Genomic DNA, 25,470 nt, shown 5'->3' with positions numbered 1-25,470 from the left:
CAACATTCATTAAGGCCTCAGGCTGAAATCGTTTCAGAGGGACCCATATGATGGGGTCTTCTTTATGGAAGAGATCTTGATTTAGCTCATGGGACAAGCATTTCCTGAACAAAAAGCACATTAGAGAAACAGCTTACCCAAGTGTATGTTTGCATATTCAGCAGTGCAAGGGTGGTGATTGTCATCCAGCTGGAAAGTAAGACAAAGACCTGCTTTGTATTTTAGGTTGGGCACCTACACAGAAACTCCAGTTTAGTATGCAGAAGGGAAGAGGGAGAACAAGCCGGATCAGGAGGCGAAAACACCTCAGAAGTTCTGAATCAAGAGGAGGTATGGTTTTGTTTTTTTATTAGTAAAACAGAACTTCTTTTTGTCTATCGTCCAGTGATGTACATAGCTTTTCTCAAAGCCATGTAGATAGATATTGTTCCAAAGTACTGTTTCTTTCTCTTTTTTTTTTTTTAAGAGAGAGAGAGAGAGAATTTTTATATATATATTTATTTTTTAGTTTTTGGCGGGCACAACATCTTTGTTTTTTGTATGTGGTGCTGAGGATCGAACCCGGGCCGCACGCATGCCAGGCGAGTGTGCCACCGCTTGAACCACATCCCCAGCCCGAAAGTACTGTTTCTTAAAGAGCATTTTTTTTTAATGGTGCTCTTGTATTCTTTCCAACCCTGGGTGCCGCTATGAATATATTTCAGTTATTGCTTCAGTAGTTTTCTCTGGGATGACCCAGGATCTGTGGCTTGCCATGACCTTAGTTATGTGTAGTGTATAAAAGTGGGGGTGTAAATTCATCACTCCCAATCTATGTGAAAGTGCTTGGACAACTTAAAAGTGCTGTTTAAATGTAAATCGTTTCTGTATAAAATTAGTTACACTCTTCCTAGTTGACCCCAAGCATGTCAGCACCATTTTGAGGCCCTCCATAGCCTGTGGCCAACTAAATCTTTCTTAGCTTTGTTCCCATTCTACCTTTGCCCCCTGGGATGATTTCCACTGCTCCTTTGCCTCCATCCTCTTTTGCTGTCTACTTGTCACTGTTGGTGCAGCTTTCCTGAGGGATTGTGTCTGTGTTGCCTGTTTGGTTAGGTGTGTCGTGGGATCCTCGTGCCTTTTGTGTGAGATCTTACCTCCTGCCTGGCACTCGTGTCTCTCACCAGTGGAGCTCCAATTTGGCTGCTCGATATCCTGGAAATACGTCATCTCTGCTCACCTCTTCTGGGGCCCCACACTTCCAGCTCTGCCGATCTCTCTCCTTAGCCTAGAACGTCTCCTTTCCTTCTCCCAGCTTGTTTGCTTTCTCTCCTGTGCTCAGAACTGAGCTGAGGTCCTATATTTTTGATAATGCTCTTTCTACTAGTCATTGACATTAGTCTTTGCAATCATCCTTATTAGGTGTACTCTTCTTTGAGGATCTAATATTTTTCCAAGCTTTCTCATGAAACTCTTGTTTCCAAACCGTACTAGTTTTTGAGGGTCAGCAATATAGTGTATGTTTTTTCATAGAGGCTACCATAAAGCTGTGTCTTTATCTGTGTGTGTTTATGTATGTAAAGTTGCTCATTAAATTCTCATTTAAGGGCTGGGGTTGTGGCTCAGCGGTAGAGCGCTCTCCTAGCAAGTGCGAGGCTCTGGGTTCGATCCTCAGCACCACATAAAAATAAATAAAATAAAGGTATTGTGTCCAACTATAACTTAAAAAATATTTTAAAAAATTTCTCATTTAACCTGACATACTGGTGGGTACCTATAGTTCCAGCTGTTGGGAGGCTGAGTGGGTAACTACTTGAGCCCAGGAGCTCTAGTGCCAGTTTAGGCAACACAGTACTACCACATTTCAAAATAAACACATAAAAAATGATTATGCTTGTTAATTTATTGCTCTTACCACAAGATCTATTTCCTTGTTGTTGATTACATACGTTGGAAGGCTTATGCCTTTGCATTTTTTTTTTAGTTGTAGTTGGACATAATCTTTATTTATTTTTATGTGGTGCTGAGGATTGAACCTGTTCCTCACACATGCGAGGCAGACGCCTTACCACCGAGCTACAGCCCCAACCATGCCTGTGCATTTTTAAAAAAGATTTTACTGAGGTATAATTCTCATAATGAATATTGTATAATTAAAGTATATAATTTGGTATGTGTATCATAAATGAAGTCATTATGCTATAAAATTTCCATTTTTTAAAAAATATTCTTAGCTGTAGATGGACATAATACCTTTATTTATGTGGTGCTGAGGATGAAACCCAGTGCCTCACGTATGCGAGGCAAATGCTCTACCACTGAGCTACAACCCAGGCCCTTCATTTTTTTTTTTAAATAATCACTTCCTACCATCCCTGGCTGAACCCTCTGTACCCCACTTCTTGAGTAACTTCTTAAATACTTGCTGTCACAATGGATTAGTTTGCATTTTATAATGTTGTGTGTCACTAGAATCACACAGTGTGTCCTGTTCTTAAAAATGTGGTTTATTTTATTTAATTTTGAAATAATTTCACATTGTTATTTGCATTTGTTCTCTTTTATTGTTGAATGCCTTTATTGTTTGTTCATCCTGTTGATGATGGAAGGATGTATAATATATTGTATATGTGTAAGTTTTCCTTTTTTCCTTGAGTTCATTCACTTGTTGTTTAAAATCAAAGCCTCTGAGTGGTGTTCACTGGTCATGATTCTGCCCAGAAGTTTTGGAAGTTGAGAAAATTGATTCCTATCACTAGAGATGAGAACCTGGCACTGGAATGAGAAGTCACCTTAATAAGGATCATCACAAGACTATCATATTTCTCATTTCTTCTGAGGGCCTGTGTCTTTCTAAGGCCATTCATTTCCCCATAAGTGCCTTCTCCCACACCAAAGTACCCTAATGAGATGGTACAGAAGCCCCACAATTTAACCACCTCCTTGAGTTGCATTTTTCTGTGAATATCTGTGTGTACAGGTGAATAAAATTCTGTCTTTATTTTCTTGGTAGTTGTCTTTTGCCAGAGTAATTGCAGATCCCCAGACCCTTACTGTAGAGCTCAAGTTTTGCTTCCCTCAAACTGGGCACTGTAGTCATTTGTGTTGTGGGCCATTGCAAGTGAAGCTGCAGCAAACACTTGTGTGCAAGTTTTTGCATGGACTTATGCCTTTGTTTCCTTGAATAACTACGTAGGCGGGAGTGGTAGTAGGAGTTTCTTTCTAACTTGTAAGAAACTGCAGCATGGGTGAGTTTCTCAAGTGATTGTATGTTTTATGCTCCCATAGCAGTTTGTGAGAGTCCCAGTTTTCCATGTGCTTGCCAACTTTTGTTGGTCTGTAATGTGATCTATCCAGAATGCTTCTTGTGCATTTAAGAGAAATGCACTTTCTGCTGCTGTGGGTAACGTGTTTAGCAGTTCTCCTTCCATTCTGCTGGGTCCTTGTGCTCTCTGTGCTTCCTTGTTGATCCTCTGCTTAACTACCCATTATTGAAAGCAGGATCTTCAAGTCTCTAGTGATTATTGTAGAATTGTCAACTGTTCCCTCTAATTCTTCCAGTTTTTGCTTCAATATTTGGGGCTCTGCTGTTTGGTTTCTATCTGTGTGTAATTGTTATGTCTTCCTGATGGATGAACCCCTTCCTTGTTATAAATGTCTCTCTCTACTGACTTTTGCTTGAAAGTCTTTCTGGTCTTTTGTTGGAGTAGTCACTTCTGCTTCCTAGGTGCTGTGCATCCTCTGGGGCTTTCTATCCTTTACTTGCATTATCTGAATGTCTCTGTTGACAGGATATACTTGAATTTTGTTTTTAATCTAGCCTACCAAACTCTGCTTTTCCCCAAATTTCCTAATCCACTGACATTTGCCACTTTGCATTTTGTTTTCTGTGTGTCTCCTATCTTTGCTTTTGTTCCAGTACTTCTTCTATACTGTTTTCTTTTGTATGAAATCAGCATTTTCTGGTGAACTGTTTTCATTTCTTTATTGTTTTTTCATTTTGTTGTTCTGGATTATTTCCTTAGTTATTGTTCTAGGGTGTACCATATGTGTCTTAACTTGATTAGAATCTATTTCATTCTTGGTCTTCATCAGCTTGGGTTACCATAACAACATACCATAGAATGGGCTTCAGCTATATAAATTTATATCTTAGTAGTAGAGGCTGGGAAACCTCAGGTGAAGGTGTTGCTGATTTGGTTCCTGGTGAGTGCTGTCTTCCTGGCTGGTGACCATTGCATCACCACTGTCTGCACATGGCAGACCATCTCTCTCCCTCCTTTTTAGTGTTGGGGGATGGAACCCATAGCCTCACACATGGTAAACGCACTCTGCCACTGAGCTACACCCTCAGTCCTCTTTCTTTGCTTCTTGTAAGAGCAGGGATCCCTTGGTAAAGGCCCCACCCTCACGACTTCCTGACCTCATAACCTGAACTCCCTAAGGCTCATCTTCAAATACTGTTGGACTAGGACTTTAACATACTCATTTTGGGAGGCCAATAATATTCAATTTATAAGAATCTATTTATTTATATATTTTTAATTGTAATATTTTGAAGTTCTTATTGTGCAGGTCTACATTTTTTTAGATTTATCTGTTTTTTAGGTTCTTGAATTATATATTTTTTGATGCTATATCATATGATATTTTTAATATTCATTTTTGTTTATTGCTCATATGTAGACATACCATTGAATTTTTATGAATTGATTTGATATGCTGCAACATAATATTTTGGTATTTGTATTTTATTATATTTCATAGTTTTGAGATTGTATCTCTTTGTATTGCCTAGGATGGCCTCAAACTTGCAATCCTCCCATCTCAGCCTCGATAGTAGCTGGGATTTTGGGTGTATGCTACCATGCCTGGCTGGTTGGTTGCTTTTTTTGTAGACTCCCCTTAGATTTTTTCTATGGGTGCTCATGTCTTCTGAGAATAAGGAAAGGTTTACTACTTCTTTCCTGTTTCATTCCTTCGGTTTGTTTTTCTTATGTTTACTGGTGTTGATGAAAAGGGAGAGGTGAGATACACTTCTCTTGGTCTTGAAAGCACTGAGTTTGTCACCATTGTGTCCTTGTTAGATATTATTTCCTGGGCTGAGGAAGTTTCCTTGTGTTAGTTTGCTTAGAATTTTTATCAGGATGGATGTTGGACTTGATGAAATGCTTTTATGCATCTATGGAAATGATCATATAATGAATAGTCTTTCTGTTTTAGTTGATGTTAAACCTTTTATGATCAGTCCGTCTGATATTCTTGATTATAGGTGTTCTTAGTATACAGTAATTTTAATGAGCATGTTTTTTCCTCTCCCAACCAGTGAATGAGAGCTACAAGTCTGAATTTATAGAGCTAAAGAAGTGGCTGAAAAACAGGAAGTTTGAAGATAGGAACTTAACTCCTGCTCGTTTTCCAGGTAAGAGTTGTGCTTCAGTTCTGCTGACCTCTCTCAGATGGGAGTGGGTGGAGCGCTCTCTGACAGTACATCTGTTGCTGGGTGGTGGGCTTCTTGACTTGTCTACACTGTTTGTGCTTCACCTTGTTGTAAATATAAATGTACATGGTAGGTGAAGGGAAATGACAGAATGATGAAATCAAAAGGAAAAGGAGAATGAGAATATAAAAATAAGATGAAGTCTTGGACAGGGACATAAAAGACACATTACGATATGTTACACACCTGTGGGAGGGGAGCTACGAATTCAACTGAGCCAGATTCTCTGGTATTGACAGGACCAGTACCGTGACTCTGGGTCTCCTATGCACTAAATTTAGTTGTCTGTTCAGTGGAAGTGCAGGTGCCCTGGACCCCAACCTGCAGGGAATGCCTAGCTAGGCATCATAGGAAAGATACTGGGTGACCTGTGTGCTGGTCACCTTGCCTGTGGTGGTTTCCTGGGATTTTTCAAGCATGCAGGCTAATGGGATTGTCCCTGGCCCCAGTGAGTTGGCATAGTTTTCTGTAGGCGAGGGAGGGCCCTCAGTTCATATTGTCCCTCAGCTTGGTGTCAGGTGTGTAGTTCAGTGTCTTGGAGAAGGAGCTGATCAGTGCTACAGGCTGCACAGTCACCTGAGCTGAGGCATTTTAACCTCTGATATGGGAATTGAAGAGCTCATTGTAGAGGTTAGGTTGTAATTTTCTTCTGGAACATTCTGTCACAGAAGTTGGATAGCTTGCTATTAGTACACACCTGCATACAAGGATACCCTGCTGTGCCCATGGGTGGGCTAGAAATAATGGTAGAATACACCAGGATGCCCTTCAAAGGGACTTGGGGTCTGCCACAGTACAGAGAAGGAGTTGTGTGATAGAAGGGCCCTGAAATTCTATATCACAGGGCAGGATACAGACATTTTACCTTATAGAAAATGTAAAAGTATATGTTACTGAATGCTTCCTCTGGCCATTAACATTATCATTCAGTTTTAATTTGACTTTGAGCAAAATGAGTTCCTCCGTGTGTCCCAAGATAGATGATTTCCATGTGTGCCTCTGGCCAAGTGAAATGATATGTTATTCCCCAAGAATCAGCTACATGTGGTGAGTTTGGACTAAATTGCTTGATTTGAGTTAATAACAATAGAGAGGGGCTCCAAAACAGTGTACTCAGGAATGGCAGGCCATAGTGAACTACTGGCATGTCCAGGGAGGCAGAGGAAGATAAGGGTTTTTAAAGGTGAATGAGAAGGTTTGGGTAAGATAAATGAACAATGTTTGTTGGCTGTAAGGATCAATAACAAGGGTGGCATCATTCCAAGGTTGAACAGACAATTGCTGGCAATTATCCTCACAGAAGTATTTTTGTTTTAGATTGTGGTTGTGGCAGAATCTTTTGTGACAGTTGTTATTGTCAGGCAATCAAGTGTGAGGACCCTTCCTTCACGGCACAAGTTAACTCCATTTTGGTTCTGACAACTTTGACCTAGTTGTTTTGTATCAGGGTTTGTGCTAGCTCTAACAGAATGTTTAATTTTCTGTTTTTGGGAGTCAAAGAATGATCTGTGAAAGCCACATTATCAGATTGATTTTAATATAATAAGGAGTTCATGATGTTTTCTAGAACAGCTTCCTGACCTCCTCTCCCTTGGGAGTGGAGGGCTAAGGACACACATCTTCAGCTTTTTGTAATTTTGGAGCTCATTCACATTTTTCTTTCAAAATGGGCTCTCTAGGACCTTGAAGATACAGTTGAAGATATTCACCTCTTTTCCATGTTTGCTTTCTTAGGTACAGGAAGAGGGCTGATGAGCAGAACACCCCTGCGGGTGAGAACTTCTCTTTTGTCCTTGAAACCTAACACAGATTTTGGTGCTTTGTTTTTGTGGTTCAAATCAAGTGAATCAAAAGTGCTTTACTTATAACTATTTCTCTTACGATTCCGTCAAGTAGGGTTAAGTTTGCTTCATATAAAAGACAAAACCGAGTGTCTCAGTGCTTAAAAACAGTGCAGAAGTGTATTTTGCTGTCATTTAATAAAGCCTAGAGGGGCCAGACCTGTGGCCTTCAGAGGCTCAGACTCCTTCTAGCTCTCTGTCCCTCCCTAAGCCTGTCTAGGCTCCTGGAGCAAAAGGAGGGAGCAAGGGGAAAAGGCAGTGCAGGGACCCTCCCTGGAAGGATGTTCCCAGTTCCGCCCCCATTGGCCAGTGTTCTGTTGCTCGGCCTGGCGGCTACTTGGGAGGCAAAAACCTGCTGCCTTTTCTTTGGCCCCTTGCTCTTTAAATGGGACTTTGTTAGGAGAATAAAGAGAGAAGTCATTTTGGTGTAGGCCTCTTCCTAACGCTTCACCACATCAAGGTTTAAAAATCAGGTCATATTGTAGATGCGTGAGGGGTGCTGTTCGTGGTACGGGAGGAGAGCCTGAGCAAGTTGGGGACAAGGCCTGATCCAGGGGTTGCTGCCAACTCTGGGATTGGCAACGAGATTCCAGTCCTTCCTGCTTCTGTTTCCTTACCTGGTAAATAATTTTAGGTCCCTTTTAGTTTTTCTCTGTGGTATTTTAGAGCATTATGTGATGCATACTTTTCTTTAAAGTTAGAAATTAATTGCTTCCTTTACCTTAAGTTTATCTAAACTTTTTTTTTTTTGGTGTTGTGTATTTTTATATGCAAAGCCTCCCTCAACCCCTGAGCTACACCTTCCGACCCTAAATTTATTTTTAATTCCTTTATTTAATTTGTTTTAAACTCAGCTAAGAAAATGATACCTTTTGATGTTGTATTCTATTGTGCTGCTTTTATATTTTTATTAGTTTTCAATTTTAATGGTGGTAAGATACATAAAACTTAGTTTGCCATTTGGACCATTTTTTCATGTACAGTTCAGTAGTGTTAAGTATATTCACATTGTTGTGCAATATTTTGTATATTTTCAGAAAGGCATAATAAGTCAATTATGCCTTGACTTATTTGAAGCAGAATTTGAGTAGAAGAAATAGACCTCTCATATATATAGCAGTATCTATAAGTAGTTTTTGTTGAAATTATTAAACGATAATTGGTAGTTGCTTCACTTGTACTTTCAACTGTGACTTCTTAATTAAACTTTTTGAAAGTAGAGACATTTTACATGTAGTGAAATGCACAGATCTTAACTGTATAGCCTGGAGAATTTATTTGTTAAAGAGATATTTACCAATCAAGTTATAGGATGTTTTATTTATTTATTTTTTTTAAAGTAGAAGATCATGGGATGTCTACACTGATCACCTGCTTTATAGATTCAGAAACCATAAATTGAACCTCAAAGAGCTTTGAGATAATTTGTTGACTGGTTAAATTACTGATGCTGGTTAAAATGAAGGCAGGTTCTTCTATCTGCTTCTTAGTGCTCTATTTGGTGATTGTTACTGGTTCCATAATGTTGTACACTACCAGTGTCTCCAGTGTCCAGTGCCTGTTTGTTACTTTTTGTCATAGTTTTTTCCTCTCCGTGGTTGTATCTTAGTAAGAGAAACGAAAATGTACACTTTTGCAAGTGGTATAATGAGAATCTGTGTGCTGGGCTGCCCTCTCTGGCACAGATCTCAGAGATTAGGCCATTGCCTGCTCACTTGGATTTCACTGGATAGTTTTTTTTTTTTTTTTTTAAGAGAAAGGGGTCTCATTATGTTGCACAGGCTGGTGCCAGACTCCTGGGCTCAGTTGATCCTTCTGTCTCTGCCTCCTGAATAGTTGAAACTAAGCAGCATGCTGCTGTGCCAGGCTTTGTTGGATGGAACTTTTTTGAGTGGTTTGTGCCTATGCCCCAGGTATCACTGGTTCCTCAGATAAGAAATTAGAAGAACTATATGGTTTCAGGTGTTTCCATGTTTCCTTCCTGTGCTGGTTTGACGGGTGGGAGTCATTCCCATTCTGAACCTTTAATTCTGTGTGGTTGTTGAACCTAGTGTTGGAGAGAACTCATCTGCTGACTCAGGGAATTGGGAGTGAGCCTACTGTTGGGCTCATGTGGCAAGTAGTAGGGACTTTTGGGTAGATGATTGCAGGATCAGTGACTTCACAATATGTAAGTCCATCCCAAAATGCTGGCGTCCTAAACTTTACTTTTTTTTTGGCAAGGAGGGACAGATGATTATTTCATTGCCTGAGAGTTGCCTGCTCACCACGGAAACAGTGATTCGAAGCTACTTAGGGGTGTACATTACTAAGTAAGTGGCCACATCATGTTGATCTGGTGCCAGTGTTTCTCCTGAATGCCTTTGTCATGGCAAATGTGTTATCCAAGGCACAATTCAGTAGAATCCAGATGCTTGTCTAGTAGATAAATATCTGACCTCAATTGAATGCAAATTGAAAGGTATATTCTGTCCTAGAAGTTTATTCTTCATGCACATAAACTGCATTTTGAAGTCTTTAATAGACTGCAGGGGACACAGGTGTGAGTCCTGACCCATCACCTAACTAGAAAGTGGAGGTTAAGTGGGACCATATATGTAAACCACAGCCAAGTGCCTTAATAGGTAGCAGTTGTTCCCTTGGTCATAGTAGGTACCCATGGGGGTTAGTTAACCCTTTTTTTAGTTTAACCCTTATTTTTATGTGCTTGAATTCTTCCTCAACTATGAAGAGCTTTAATATTTTGAAAGAATTAATTCTCTTTAGGTAGAGAGAGGAGGTGAAGTGGGAGTTAAGAAAGCTGAGAGTATTTTTGGCTTATTTCTGGTGGGCATTGGTTTGGGTGTACCTCAGCAGAAGGAGTTTCTACATTATGGGGTTGAAAGGTTGTGCTGTTGCTTAATCCCAAGGACAGCTCTGGGCACCCGCCCTTGCATCTTTGTATTGGCTGATTGGGGGCAAGGTTGCCCTTAGGGTTAATCTTTTCTCATTCATTCTTTAGTTTTAGGTGGAATGCATCTCAGTATAAGAATCTGGATATTTGGATATTAAAAGATTAATGATAACTTTTTCTAAACACATTCATGCCACATGAGATATTTTATCAGTAATTATTTAACCAAAATTATGTAATTTCTAACAGAGCACGTAAGTTTAGTGAGTGTATTATGATTTCACTCAGTTTCCTGTCCAGGTTAGTACCGTCCTGTAGAATGTTGGGCAGTGACAGAGGTGTTTTATTTTGCATTGTCTAAAATGGTAGCCACTGGCAGAAATGGCTTTTGAGTACTTGAAATGTGACTTACCATACTAAGGAACTGACTTTTAAATATTAATTTAATTCTAAATAAACAGCTACATATACTTAGTGGTCCGTATATTGGATGGTATACGTCTAGGTTTTTTTCCCACCAATTTTTTCCCCCACTGTATTTTATACCCTTATCCAGGTGAAACCAATGGCTTATGACAAAAGCTTTCAAACAGGAGAACAAAGTTGAAAGCAAAGAGGTGTTTTATTGATTTTTGTTTTCAAAAACATGTAAAAAATCTTGTAAACAGTCCTGGAATCTGTAGAGTCAGCTTTTCTGACACATAAATGTGGCTTTTTGAGGTCCCTGATCGGGATGTGCTTTGGAGAAGAGCCTTAAGGAAGGAGACAGTTCTCTTGGTATGTTAAGTCAACGTAGGGTGTGTTGACCGTTTGAGCAAAATTCTTCCTGCAGCAAACCAAAGTACTTAGCTTATTCCATATTTCAAGTCAGAGTAACTCCTTCAATCTGACCTTAATTTTTCAAGGTGGAAGCCTCGTCCATCTCCTCTGCTGGCTCTGTGCACCTTTTTAGTGTCAGAAAGGCATGCTGGGGACCGGTCTCTCTGGAAGCCTTACTTGCAGATTTTACCCAAGACCTACACCTGCCCTGTTTGTTTGGAGCCAGAAGTGGTGAATCTTCTACCCAATGTGTTAAAAGCAAAGACTGGAGAGCAGCCAGCCCATGTGCAGAAGCTTTTCACCTCCTCCAGAGACTTTTTCTCTTCCCTGCAGCCTCTGTTTGCAGAGCCCATTGACAGCATCTTCAGCTACAGTGCCCTCCTGTGGACCTGGTGCACTGTCAACACCAGAGCTGTGTACCTGAGGCCTAGGAAGCAGGAATGCCTTTCCGCAGAGCCGGATACCTGTGCGCTTGCTCCATACCTGGATTTGTTGAATCACAGCCCTCATGTCCAGGTGAGAAGCTGATGTGGTGACACATGTTCTGTTTTGATAGAAAGATTTCAATGTGTAGAATCTGTGACTTTGAATAGTGAGTGAGACCAATGGGGAAAGTGTAGCTGACTTCGGGTAAATCAATGGGACCCATCTGTCTTTCGTGCATTCTGGGTTTTTCTTTTTGACTCCATTGTCCTTCTGGAATGCTTTTTCTTTGCCCCATTTCTCCGTTTTGCTGTCCAGGCCTCAGGAGCCCCGGGCTCCATCCTCTAGGCTACCTTTACCAGCAGCTTGAGTCCTCCTTCCTTCATGCTCCTTCTAGACCGGGGCCAAGGTCTAGCTTCTTTCCTGTCCCATCTCTTTTGCACTTGGTGGCATGGCTGTCAGAGCATTAACCTTTGCTCTGATCACTGAGGGATTCCTCCTTCCTGAATTAAGCAGCAAAATCTTTGTGGATGGGGACTTTTTGTTCTCTTTGGAACCCCAGGGCTTAGGGCAGAGTTTGGCATATAATAGATGTTTGGTAAACTTTTATTAATTGGATGAATATTTGTGGGGAGAGGAGTCAGGAAATCATGAAGAATCCTGCTTTGGGAGATAGCCACAGAGTTACAGATACCCTCTTTCCCTGCCCTTTCTTTTGGTGGCAGGTATGGAAGATGGGTGTGTCTGCAGGGTAAATGGGTATGCTGAGGTAAAGGGCTGACTTTCAGGGTGGAGAGGAGTTCCCATCAGTGGGCTTGTCTGTGGGTGAGGGGTGCACGAGGGATGCGCTGTGCAGGCGAATGGCTGGCTCTGCTTGTGCTCTTCCCTTTATGTGACATGTGCCACGAGAACATCAGAGGTGCCAGTGAGAGGAGATTGGGGAGGCCTGCTGTGCTTGCTTAGGCCCAGGACAATGCCTGGCCTGTCCAATTATTCCTGCTACAGAAAGATGCCTTTTCCACAGTGTGACCCACAGAGGTCAGGGGTCAGAGGGGTGTTTCTGTTGATACATACGAATAATGCCAGGGTGTGCAGTGCCGTAGGATGCAGTGATTTTTATAGACTACTGTAGGAAGATCACGAACTGCGGCCTGTGGGTGTGTGGCCTGGGTTCCTGAGCTTCTAAGAATGGTTAGTACAGTCTTAAAGAATTACCCAAAAATAACTTATGACAGAGGCCACAGCTCAGCTTTTTAGTTTTATATTTAAAATAATCTCTAACAAATTTCCATTCTAGGTAAAAGCAGCATTTAATGAGAAGACTCGTTGTTATGAAATTAGAACAGCTTCTGGTTGTAGAAAGCACGAGGAGGTATTCATCTGCTATGGTCCGCATGACAACCAGCGGCTGCTGCTGGAGTATGGCTTTGTTTCCCCCTGCAATCCTCATGCTTGTGTTTATGTCTCAAGAGGTTGGAATCAATTTTGCTTTTCTTATTAAGACAATTTCTTGTCCCACTTGGATATGTTGTTATTTTGAATTTTATTAAAAATAGTAAAACCTTGAAACATACCTATACATCATTTACTTCATCCTAGATAGAGCTAGCCTTATTGTTTCTAACTGTGCAGTTTCAATATTGAACTCAAAACAGCAAAGCTTTGGTTGATAAAGTGGATAAGAAGAACTGAGCAGAGTTTTATTGCACTAGATCAGAGGCCTATACTGGAAGAAACCTAGACCTACACTGTCCATACAGTGACCATTGGGTGCATGGAGCTGTTTCAATTTAAATTGCTTACAATTAAATTAATATTTAAAATTCATTCCTTAGTAAGGCAAGTCACATCTCAAGTGGTTGAAAGCCATTTCTGACTAGTGGCCACCATATTGGACAATGCAAAAGGAAAGGAAGATTGCTAAGGAGATAAGTATAGTATTATTAGATCTAAGGAAATGGAAATATTTGTACTGAAGCCTTGTTACTGAAGATAGGATTAGAAAGCAGGGAATGAAAATGTTAAGACATCTTTAAGACACAGTGCTAATCAAAGAGGTAAGTGTAATATGTAATCCTATGTTTGGAGATTAATGCCATGGTTTAAAAAAAATTGATTTCGCTTGTGTTCTTTTGTGGTCTGCTAACTAGCCATGTCATTGATGATAATATTTTAAAATAATAATTTAGTCATTAAATTTATGATGTGAAAATTCCAAATTTAGTATTAGAAATAGTACATAGAAGGCTGATTTTTGTTTTTCTTCTGAAGTAGTAGAGGTGGTTTGGAGGTCATGAAGAAATGTCTAGAGATTTCCCCAGTGTATAATTTGAAGTGGTCATGTGTAAGTTGAAAGGGACATACAAATGGTCAAGGTTATATATTCATCCTTTACACAGACTAATAATACTCCTCAAAATATAAATAAAACGACTAAAATTGGGCCTTACAGAGTCTCTTGGAAAACTTGCTTTGAGATTGGCTCATGCTTCAGAATTCTGATAACTTTAATATTGATGGTTATGAAATGATAGTTGTCAAATAAATTAATTTGAAGAAAAGTCACCCTTTTGTTAAAAAATAAAGAAGGGGCTTTGGGTACAGTCCAGTAGTAGAGCACTTGCCTAATATGTGCTAGGCCCTACCACCATAGAAAGAAAAAACCCTTCTTACCCTGTCCTATTCTCCAAATAACTGTCAATTTTTACATATTTGCTTTTTTTTTGTAATCGCAACTAGTCATTATTATGCTATTTGAATTCTGCCTTTTAAAAACTCTTGTTACAAGACTTCTCTCATGTTTTTAGAAGACTGTGTTTTGTTGGTTGTGGTTTTCCAAGTTATTATCATGCCTTAATGACCTGGTTTTGTTCATTGATTGACTTAATGGGAACATGAACTCAGCTTGTGGGTGTTCTGTCCTGAGGCCTTGGAATTCTTAGTTTTTCAGGGACTAAATAATGATCTCAGTGAATTGGACTTGAAGAGTAGATTTCCTTCGTGTGACTTAGGAAAAACTGTTTATACTTGATCCTAATGGGATGGAAAGTAAGTGTTGATGGAGAGGGAAGATAACTTTTGTGTGAATTATACCCTAAATCTCTGTATGAATTTTTTTTTTAATGCAGATACACTTGTTAAATATCTTCCATCAACTGATAAACAGATGAACAAAAAGATTTTCATTCTAAAAGATCATGGCTTTATAGAGTAAGTGTTTCCCTTTCCCTTTTGAAATTACTCTTTTAGGAAGTTTTCATGAAAAAATTGAGGGCTGGATTTTCCATGAGACACCTCCTAACTCCATCAGTCACTGGTAGGTGTTAGTTGAGCACTTACTGTGTGCAGAAAAGTGGTGCTCACTGTTGTGGAGGAGAGGACACAGGACTAAGACACTTTAAAGAAACTTATTTGAGGGGCTGGGATTGTGGCTCAGTGGTAGAGCGTTCGTCTAGCATGTGAGCGGCTCTGGGTTCGATCCTCAGCACCACGAAAAAATAATAAAATAAAGGTATTTCATCCAACTACAACTAAAAAGAAAAGAATAAAAAAAATAAAAAAACAAACTTGAACTATTCAATACTGTATTAAAAGAGAATCCCCTGCCTTTGCCATGTGGCAAGGTGGGATGGCCTTCAGGAAAACCAGTCACCAGCATCATGGTACAGGCTCTGGGGAAGGGGTGGTTGGTGGTTCCACACTACACGGGTAGATAGGCCTTTGGGTTTTCCCTTCCAAATTTTCTTTGAGGATAAAATTAAGATTTAAAATTAAGAGAGCTCTCACATAGCAATTGAGTGAGAGCTGTCTGGCTGTGGTAGCATCCAGATTCTTCCATCATTCATCACTATGAACTTTGTCCTGTGCCCCTTTGCTGTGTATCTCTTAACCAAGTTTTGCTTCTTACTAAAATTGATTGGAAGATAGCTTTTTATTCTCTTTCTCTTTTTTTTGTACCAGGGATTAAACCCAGGGGTGCTTAACCACTGAGCCACATCCCTGGACCTTTTATTTTTTATTTTGAAACAAGGTCTCACTAAGTTGCTTACGGCTTGGCTAAATTGCTCAGACTAGCCACAAACTTTCGATCCTCCTGACTCAACCTCCTGAGCTGCTAGGAATACAGATGAGCGCCACCACACCCGGCAGCTTTTTATTCTTTAAAAAAATTTAAAAAGAGAATTTTCTGTTTCTTAGACTTTATTCTTAAGTATTATTAAGTATTTATTCTTAAGTATTGTTTTGACCAACATCATAGAGGTAACAATGTTCTGTGACCTCATTTTAAAAAAGTTTGGCTTATCAAACATTTGTCATGGTGTCATGAAATACTGAAATGACAGAAATGTCTTTGTTTTTCTACTTTTAGAAATTTGACATTTGGATGGGATGGGCCGTCTTGGAGGTTACTCACAGATCTTAAGTTGTTATGTCTGGAAGCTGAAAAATTGTAAGTTCCACGTGTATTGGTCTGAATTTGTAGCCACAACCTAGACACAATTTGGGGGGGTTTTGGCTTTTATTTAAATAGCCAAACAGAGAAAAAAGAAAGGCCATTCTGTATGTAACTGACTCATCCAGGGCGTGTTTTACTGTTTCAACCGTTTCTGGCATTCTGGTTTTAGAGTCATAATCACGTACATGGCTCTGGAAGTTTTCATTCTCAACTCTTGGGTTTCTGTGCTGGTGACCTGATGGCTTTTGTGAGCAGTGTCACCATTCAGCATCAAGACTCAGAGTAGTTCTGCTTTTCCTGGGAGCAGCAGAGCTCCTCACACAACCCTGCCTGTCAGTTGCCAGGGCAGACCCAGAAGCTGTGTTAAGAGCCCTAGAGTTTTCCATGGGGAGACAGGTGGAGGAGCCCCGGCAGGCTCCCTCGCATTCCTGTGAAGCTGTCAGTGCCACTCGCAGCAGCCGCCTGTCAGCACCTTTGGGCGTGCTCTGCCCAGCACAGGGCTGCTGCAGCCTGGGGCCTCCTCAGGGAAGCAGCCTTCATCTTGCTGCTGTCCAGCATGGAGGAAGGACTTCTTGAAGACGGTGAGGCCTGAGGAGTAAATGAATAATGCTTAGAAATTGCTCTTAGCACGGTGCTGGATGTAGTTGGTGCTCACACAGTGCTGCCTGCTGTGCATGATGCTGCCTTCTTCTCTTCCTTTAGGAACTTGGGAAATAGATGATCTCAACCATGGGCAGCACAGATTTGCACTGTGCGGGTCCTTATACATGGATTTTTTTGGAAATTTGCAGTAATTTGAAAAATCTTACAGATGAACTGCATCGCCTACAACTACTTTAAAAATTAAGAAAAAGTTAGCTATGTTATGAAAACATCAAATATGTATAGATAATAGTCTATTTTATCATTTGCCACCATAAATATACAGAAAGTTAAATTTTATCAAAATTTATGCACAAACACATCAGAAAGATGCAGTTTTAAATCGTTAACTGCATAAAAATTCAGTGAGTGAATGTTGTGTTACTATAATACTTTTGTACCCCTCCTGTTGATGTTTGGTGTTTAGAATGTCTGCTTAAAACTCTGCTGATCATCTCTGCCTGAGCATTTGTTTCTGCAGTAAGTTATATATCACAGTAAAAGCCATTTCTCGCAGCCTTTGTGTGTTTTTCGGCATGTATGATACACACAGCACACAACATATGTATTAATCGACTATATTATTGTTAAGGCTTCCAGTCACCAGAAGGCTAGTAATAGTTGAATTTTGGGGGAGTCAGCAGTTATCTGTGGCTGGGACAGTGGCACCTGTAATCCCAGCAACTTGGGAGATTGGGTCAGGAGGATCTAAAGTTTGAAGCCAGCCTCAACAACTTAGTGAGGCTCTAAGCAACTTAAAGAGACCCTGTCTCAAAAATAAAAAGGGCTGGGGATACAGTTCAGTGGTTAAATGCCCCTGGGTTCAATCCCATATATATGTGGATTTTTAATTGTGTGTCAGCACTGCCAGCTCCTGGGTTGTTCAAGGGTCAGCTGTAGGTGTTTTCACTCTCAGCAGATGGTGTGTTCTGTTACTGATATGTTTGTTTCTTTTCATTATAAAAGAAAGCTTGGGAATATTTGTGGTCCTCCCAAATGTACAAACATCCTGATTCATTCCTGACTGTACTCTATTTTTCCTCTTTGTTTTTTCATTTGACTTGTTCTTCCCATTCGTTTGTTTTACATTTATTTTGTTTTGTGCAGACCCATGCAAGTGTTTTTAAATCTTTCTCAGAACAAGCCAGATATGAGAGCTTTTCAGGCACTTCAGCCTAAAGTTAAAGCAACTGGACATTTTCCAGAGGTCATCCTTAGGCCTCTTTTCTTCCCTCAGAGTCACTTCTGTGTCGGGTGCAGGAAAAGCAGGTGGTGGGCTTCTGCCTACTGCGGGTTTGCGAGCTGGTCGCCTCCCACCCTCTTGTTCTGTCCGGCCAAGGTCTGCAGCTTTCCCAGTTCTCACTTCCCTTGGGTTAGGTAATTGTGAAGATTACATTAGATAGTGGTCATGCATGGGACACTGTCCAGGCACATGGTAATTTTCTGCTTTCTGTCACAAGCACTCTCTGTTCCTGAGGTGCAGCTTTGTCTCTGACTCTGCAGACGTCACGACTCTTCCCTGTGGGGTCTTGTTGCTGTTCTGAGTTTCTAGCTGGCTATGTCTACGTCCACTTGCACGTTGTGTGCTTTTACCTTCTCTTGTCAACCGATTCTCCAGAATCTCTGCTTCCCAGTCAGCCCCTCCATCCCCTCTCTCGCTGATGGTGCTCCTTCCTCACGTGTGGCCTTGGCTCTGCCCCCCTCCGGCTCAGTGTGCTTCCCTAGCTCACCTACACTCTTCTGCCTTCAGAAAGTCAGCCCCACCTCCCCACCGAGCTCCACTCCTGCAGACCTGCAGAGTGTCTAAGCAGAGTGGCTTTCATGTAAAGAAAGCTGTGGCTGTACCTGTTGAGCATTTTGCTTTGTGAAATGTGTTCCAAGTTGTCACCCAGCAAGAAAGACTGTCACTTGAAGAGTAGGACGACTCCAGTGCCTTAGCTCCCAAGTCCTCTGGCCTTTCTGCTGTGGACCTGGCTCCCTGTCCCGTCTCTGCCTTCCTCCTCTGTCACCTGCTTTATTCCCTTGGCTTGTGGGCACGACTCCACTTACTGTGTCCCAGACACAGGGTTGTGATGATGGTAACATCTGCTCGTAGCCAGCAAGGAGCACCCAGTACCCCTGCCTTTTATTCTTGGCTGCTCCTTTTTTGTGCACCTTGTTGCTTCCACACCGGAACTACCCATGGTGTGAAGGTTTTAGGGAAGCTGCTTATAGAAGGAGTTTTATTATGCTCTGGAAGAATTGGAGGGGAGTTTGTTGTTTGCAGTGTGAAAGCTCTTTATTTCTCAAGAGCCTGCTGAAATTACTTTATTGAACATTTTGGTTCTAGTACGTGCTGGAAAAAAGTTCTTCTTGGAGAAGTAGTTTCAGATGCAAATGAGAAGACAAGTTTGGATGTAGCCCAGAAAATATGCCATCATCTCCTAGAGGAGAGTTCTGCTATGCTTCAGAGGGTATGTTTCTATAATATGACATCCTTTTCTTAAGCATTGTGACTGTGAAGTTATTTGTCTTATACATGTTATTTAAAGACAGTAGATCTTTTTTTTTTAAAAAAATTATTTTTTAATTGGGGGTGGACACATATCTTTATTTCTTTTTTTTTTTTAATGTGGTGTTGAGGATCAAACCCAGTGCCTCATGTGTGCTAGGCTCTACCACTGAACTACAATCCCAGTCCAATAGTAGATCTTTTTAAGAGCACTTTTTAGTGTCTTAAATGTTGTAAATTCTAGGGCTGGGGTTATGGCTCAGCAGTAGAGCGCTAACCTTTTGCACATGCAAGGTCCTGGGTTTGATCCTCAGCACCGCATATAAATAAATAAAATAAAGATATTGTGTCCAACTGCAACTAAAAAATAAGTATTTAAAAAAATGTTGTAAATGCTAGATTTTCCTGTTGATTTTGTACCTGTGCCTTTAAAATTTTCCTTTTTAATTGACAGATTAAACATTCATATATTTATGTTGTACTACATGATGTTTTAAGATATTCATATATATATATATGTATATATACATATACATATTGGAATGCCTTAATCAAGCTGTTTAACATATACATCACCTCATACTTTTTTTTTGGTTGTGAGACTCTTTAAAATTTAATTTCTTAGCAATTTTCAAGGATGCATACTGTTAGTAACCGCAGTCAGCATGCTGTACAGTAGATCTCTGATCTTTGCTAGGTGATTTTGAAGGTCTCTGGAGCCTACTCTTGTTTAGCTCGGGTGTTGTATCCCTTGACCAGTGTCTCCCCCGTCCCTCACTTCTAGCATCTTCTGACACCATTCTGCTCTTTTTCTGTGTTCAACTTTTTTCTATCCACATATAAACAAGAACTTATAATTTTTGTCTTTCTATTCCTGGCTTATTTCATTTAACATAATATCTTTCATTTAGTGTAATGTTTGTCTGCGTTGTCACAAATGACAGGATATCCACCTTTAATTTTTTTTTTTTTTTTAGTTATTGATAGTCCTTTATTTTCTTGCTTATTTACATGGGGAGCTGGGAATCAAACACAGTACCATGTGTCCAAGGCAGATGCTCTATTGCTGAGCTACAACTCCAGCCCCCAGGATACGCATCTTTTTTTAAGATTGAGTAGTATTCCATTTTGTACATACTCCATGTTTTCTTTATCCATTTGTCTGTAATGGGCACTCAGACAGATTCAGTGTCTATATCTGTACATTTAAATAGGTAAAAATTGATCACATGATTTCTTACTAATAGGTTTTATTTTATGTTTTAACTTAGTATTTTAGGTAAATGAGAAATCAGCTCATTTATATGAAAATGTGAATGGGATTATAAAAAGCAATTTTAAAGAACCTTGAAGACATTATGCTAACTGAAAAGAGTCATACACAAAAGGATATATGTAGATTCTACTTCCATAAGGTATTCGGAACAGTCAAATCCAGAGTGACAGAGTAGAGTGCAGGTTACCAGGGCTTTTGGGAGCGAGGACTAAGGATGCTAATGTGTGGTCACAGGATATGTCTGGGGTGGCAGAGAGTCGGAGGGGATAGTAGTGTTGGTTGTACAACACTGGGAATCACGCAGTGCCACTGAACTATACGCCTAAAAATGGCTAAAGTGGCAAATTTTATGTTCTATTTTACTACAGTAAAAAATAATTTAAAACTCACTTTCAGGTTTCTCACATGAAGGATGAAAAGGTGTCTTTGGTAAGCCAGCTGGCTTTGGTGGAAACACTGTGGCGGGAAGAGCTGAAGGTCCTCCAGGCCTCCGCTGAGACCCTCGCCAGTGTGCACACCACTTACCTGGCCTCCCCCAAACGCCTGGGGTCACCTCCTGTGGTGGGTGTGACTTAAGCATTTTTAAATTAAGTTGGATTAAACGGATTTTCTCTCAGCTGTTTGCGGTCTCTGAGTGGTTTGTATTCTACCCATGCCCTTAGTCCTTCCCCTGTAAACACTGAGCTTTTAAGATCAGGTGTTCAGGGGTGTGGAGCACGTCTGCAGGGGCAGAAGAGTTCTGGGAACTGGGAGCTGTGAGTGAAGACACATCCGCCATCTGAGTGGCACCTTTCATCCACTACAAAATAAACAGCAGTGCCAAGGGAAGAGGGCGGGGAGGGCCTGAGGGAGCTGGAGCCATGCTGGAGCCCGCCCGGACTCGGCTCTGTGTGTGGTCGTCACTGTGTGTCCTGCTTTGTTCTGACTCAGCAGAGGAAAGAGGCCAAGAAGTTGTGCTTTTAAGATGCTCTGATACCATCGAGTTAAGGGGCAAGTTGGTGGCGGGTGTGGGGGTGTGAAGCAGCCGTGGGTCCCAGCCAGGGTTCCTCAGGCCTTCTGTGTGTGGACGTACCCGATGGGTGTTGAGAAGCCTTCCTGGGGGCATGCAGGGTCTCCAGGAGGACAGACTCCCCCGAACTGCTCCTGGCCGCTGATGACTGAGGCAGGCTTACTCGGGAGTAATCTGGAGGAGGCCTGGCTGGCCTGCGGCTGTCCGTCTTCCTCGCCATCTCTCCTGGGCAGGCCTTCACTAGAGGAGCCGGGCCCTTGCTGTGTTGCTGTGCCTCAGTTGGGTGTCTGCTTGATCCTGGGGCTCAGTGGGGGACAGTTGGCCCCTACCCTTACTTTTGGTTTTATTTTTTAATATCTTTTAGGTCCAGGGTGGAGAGAAGGGAGTATGCCCCCAGAGCTCTTTGTCTTTGGCCTTATGGACCTTCCAGTGTCATTCGGAGAGCCAGGACTCACAGAGGTGTGGCATGGCCTGTGCAGGGGACGCCCCAGCAGACACTGCACTCAGAGTCTGGTTCTCTTCCCTACGGTGTTCCTTCCCCAGAGTGCCAATTCCTTCTCTTGTGGAACTTGGTAAAACCAAGTGAATGGCTTCCTCCTCGGAAGGCGGGGAGAGGTCAACATTTTCAGGATTCCGTTTTGAACCTATTTCCCTGTTTGCGTATATAGTTTGTATTAATTTTGTTTTGTACTGGCTGTGGTATATTCCATGATCCACTGTACCGGGGGTCAGAACACTCCCTCTTTAGTGGGCAAAATGGTAAACATTTTAAGCTTTCAGGATCAACTCTACTGCAAAGCAGATTTAGATCAATGTGTAAGCAAATTGCATGGCTGTGCTCCTAGAAAACTATTTAGAAAGATGGGCAGTGGGCTGTAGTTTGCTGACTCCTGTGTTATTCCAGAGTTTCTTTTTCTGTCACTACTGGGTGATCTTTTGGACCTAAATACATCACTTCCTTTATACCTTTGAAAGTGAAAGCCCTCCTGAGCTTAAAAACTTTCCAAATAATGCTTGGTAATTATTTGCTCAGTGATTAGGAAAAGAAACATACAATGACAAAAAGCAACTTCTCAGACACATTTATAATTGAAAGATACTTTTTATCAGCTACAACTGATCTACATTTATTTGAAGAATGGGAGCATAAGACTTTTATCTTGAAGGCAGTGCTTGGCATATATATGAAATCCCAGACGTCTGTCAAGTACTCTGGCCTCTGTGGGGTGGTCTGTGGTCCACAGGGTAAAACCACTGTTTCCAGGGGAACTCCCGCCCCGCACCTGCTAGACTTGTTCTCATAAAACCATGATCAATGGGCTGGGGTTGTGGCTCAGCGGTAGAGTGCTCACCGAGCAGGTGCAGAGCCCTGGGTTCGATCCTCAGCACCCCATAAAAATAAATAAATAATTATGTCTAACTGCAACTAAAAAAAAAAAACATGATCAAGGCACAAGCCTCTCTCCCAGCAGAGAGTGGGAGGGCCAGCCCACAGTGCTCTTTACCCAGTGGCCACCCGGCCCCTCCACCAACCTCCCTATAATTTTTCTTCATTTTTGGTTTTCTCTTTGCAGGTGCCTTAGGCAGGCATGAGGTTCCCAAGCACTCCACCCCTTGCTGGTGTTGGGTTACTGAGTTGGTGGGTGGTAAAACTCCACTGCTCACCTGGCCTGAGGGGACAGACACCAGAAAGTTGTGGGTGATTCCAGGCATTCCTCTTATAATCCTTCAGTTAAAATTAGCTGTGGCCCTCCTCAGCCGGGGAGCTTTAAGTGCTTCTGTGTGAAGGTGGGGACTGGCGATGACCTTTAGGAAGTTGGAGTGCAGTTCTGGGAAAACGGCTTTCTCGCTGAAGCATCTGGGCACTGCTCTGAGAGGGCTGCCAAGGTACAGAAGAAGGGAAGTTACCTTAGTTCCTCCGTTGGTGGACAGCAACCATGTCCTGTGTGACAGATTAACATTGGGCCATAGGTTTTGCCCAGGGGGAAGGTAGAGCAGAACCCATACTGTTGATTGGTTGACTGCTGAACTTAGGAGCTTTGTCACGAGTGCCACAGGTTGGGTTACTTGGGAAAGAACTTCCCTTTAGGATCCAGAAAGTCACATGTGAACTAAAGGGAACAAGAGCATTAGGAGGGAGGAAGGAGGCCTGGTGCCCTTTTCTACAGCCCAGCCAGTGTCCCCCATACCCAGCACCAGTGCCCTGCACATCACAAAGCCACACACACCATGCCTGCGTCCCCCCGGCAGAGCCATCGGTTCCCAGATGCTGGTCACCCTCCACCTTCCAGAGGGCATTTCTGTCTTCATCATTTTTATAACTTTAATTTCCCTCTTTCTGTATAGTTTTAATATTAGGCCTGCATGTGAATTTTAAAAAATAGAATTTATTTAATAAACAAAGTTTCTACTTTATTTCTGGCCATGATCAAAATGATAGATAGCAATAGTGGTGTCCAAGAGGTGGGGAATTGGAGGCTCCTCCCCACTGGTGGGAATGTAGAATGGTGCAGCTGCTTCAGCAGAGGGTCTGGTGGCTCCTCAGAAGGACACGCAGTCACCTCGTGACCCACCAGCACCACTTGACACATATTTCCTGGGGTGTGTGTCCACATGAGAATTGAAAACTGTCCAGAAAAACTATTCATGGCAGCATCATTCCCCAAAGCCAGGAGCCCCGATGTCCACTGGGGATGATGGGATGAGCAAAACATGGCCCACCATGAAACGTCCCATGGGAGGAGGAAGTGTCAGTACTGTGGCATCGAGGGCAGTCTCAGAGGCGTGGAGGTGGAAGAGTGCCACCGTGAGAGACAGCGGTGATCTCATTTATATAAACTCCAGAAGAGATGCGTCTGCAGAGAGCAAGTGTCCTGCTAGGCGCTTAGGTTGGTGAACGGGGGCCGCAGCAAATGCAGCTGGTCGCTCTAGATGGGGGGTGTCTGGAGATGTTTTGAAATTGGCTGTGGTGACGTTTGCACACCTCTGTGAAACTACCAAAACCCACTGTTGTATACTTTAACTGGATGAATTTTACGCTTTGTGCATTATATTTCAATAAAGCTGCTTTTAAAAAAGTTAAGTTAGCACCTGGGAGTTACACCACTTTTTCACTTTCAGGAAGGAAGCCACGGCAATGTTAGGCCCAAACCCCAGATGTTCCGTGTATCTCCTTGTTTAGCTTCATAGTGTGTCATCAAGGCAACATCCTCCTGATTTTGTAAATTTTGGAACAGGAATTCTGAGGTGGCACCAAGCTGAATGGCAGGCCCGGGAGGTGAGCCTCCTGCTCTTGATGTCGCCACAGACAGCCTTGGTGAGGGGTGCCTGAGTGCAGTAGGCAGGACTGGCTGGCTTGGGGGTGTGTCGGGAGGGCTGAGGGGGTGCGGTCCTGCTTGTTAATGAGCTCTCCCTGCATAATCATGGCCTACTTTTGAATAAATAAGCTTATCAACATGTTGGGAGTCTGTCTGAAGAAATGACAGTCCAAGCGGGGTGCGGTGCTGCATGCCTATAATCCAGGGGCCTGGGAAGCTGAGGCAGGAGGTTGCAAGTTCAAATCTAGCGTCAGCAACTTGGTGAGGCCCTAAGCAACTCAATAAGACTTTGTCTTAAAAAAGTAAAAAAGAAACAACAGCCCACTTTGTGAATTTTTAGCCACACTTTGTAGACAACTCAGTGGGAAGTGGCGCCCAGGAATGTGTAGCCAAGTGCAGAGCCATGTGGGGTGAGGTGGAGGTTCCCCCATCAGGCAGGCGGAGCCTCTGCTCTTATCATGTGCATTTCAGAGCAGCTCCATGCTAAAATTTACAAACCACTGAGTAGAGATGGCAGGGAAGAGCCCCAGGATTTTAGTTGGTGCTTTTGCAGACTCTTGATATGTAGCATTAGGCAACCTTACCCTGAGACCCCAGGAATCAAGGCCAGATCTCTCAATACCTTTAACATCAGAGGATTGAGGCCAACGTTCTTGAGATCTTCCACTCTGACCTCCTCATTTCATGGTGGAAGCCTCAACAAGTTGAGAAATGTGCTCAGGGCCAGAGATTTATCAGAGCCTATGTTTTTAGCCAATTCCAGTGGACTTTCCCTTCCCTCCAGACAGATCCAGATGCCTCAAAGTTCCCCAAATGAGAATCCT

General features: G+C 42.0%; 1 protein-coding gene and 1 long non-coding RNA gene across 2 annotated transcripts; both read left to right on the top strand.

Annotated features, from left to right (window-relative positions):
- The first annotated feature begins 239 nt into the window (after positions 1-239).
- Positions 240-14,669, top strand: LOC143385987 (SET domain-containing protein 4-like). The gene is made up of 7 exons (XM_076841390.1): positions 240-330; positions 5,306-5,401; positions 7,214-7,251; positions 9,544-9,632; positions 11,119-11,548; positions 12,753-12,927; positions 14,584-14,669. Exons 1-7 carry the CDS (start codon positions 258-260, stop codon positions 14,667-14,669), a joined length of 987 nt encoding a protein of 328 aa, XP_076697505.1. The 5' UTR covers positions 240-257.
- Positions 14,670-15,882: 1,213 nt separating this feature from the next.
- Positions 15,883-20,811, top strand: LOC143386004 (uncharacterized). Its single transcript, XR_013089528.2, has 3 exons — positions 15,883-15,905; positions 18,883-19,006; positions 20,717-20,811. It is a non-coding gene; the product is annotated as an uncharacterized LOC143386004 (long non-coding RNA).
- Positions 20,812-25,470: the final 4,659 nt, after the last annotated feature.

Source organism: Callospermophilus lateralis (assembly GCF_048772815.1).
Source record: "Callospermophilus lateralis isolate mCalLat2 chromosome 11 unlocalized genomic scaffold, mCalLat2.hap1 SUPER_11_unloc_3, whole genome shotgun sequence".
In the NCBI taxonomy this organism is placed as follows: Eukaryota; Metazoa; Chordata; class Mammalia; order Rodentia; family Sciuridae; genus Callospermophilus; species Callospermophilus lateralis.
Note: the sequence above shows the minus strand (reverse complement) of the source record. Positions and strands in the feature narration are given on the sequence as shown.

Excerpts from the sequence above, each read along its gene's own strand:
- LOC143385987 (XM_076841390.1), top strand. The coding sequence starts at position 258 with ATGCAGAAGGGAAGAGGGAGAACAAGCCGGATCAGGAGGCGAAAACAC. Across the intron at positions 5,402-7,213 it reads AACTCCTGCTCGTTTTCCAG|GTACAGGAAGAGGGCTGATG; the intron begins GTAAGAGTTGTG and ends TTGCTTTCTTAG. Across the intron at positions 12,928-14,583 it reads TTGTGTTTATGTCTCAAGAG|ATACACTTGTTAAATATCTT; the intron begins GTTGGAATCAAT and ends TTTTTAATGCAG.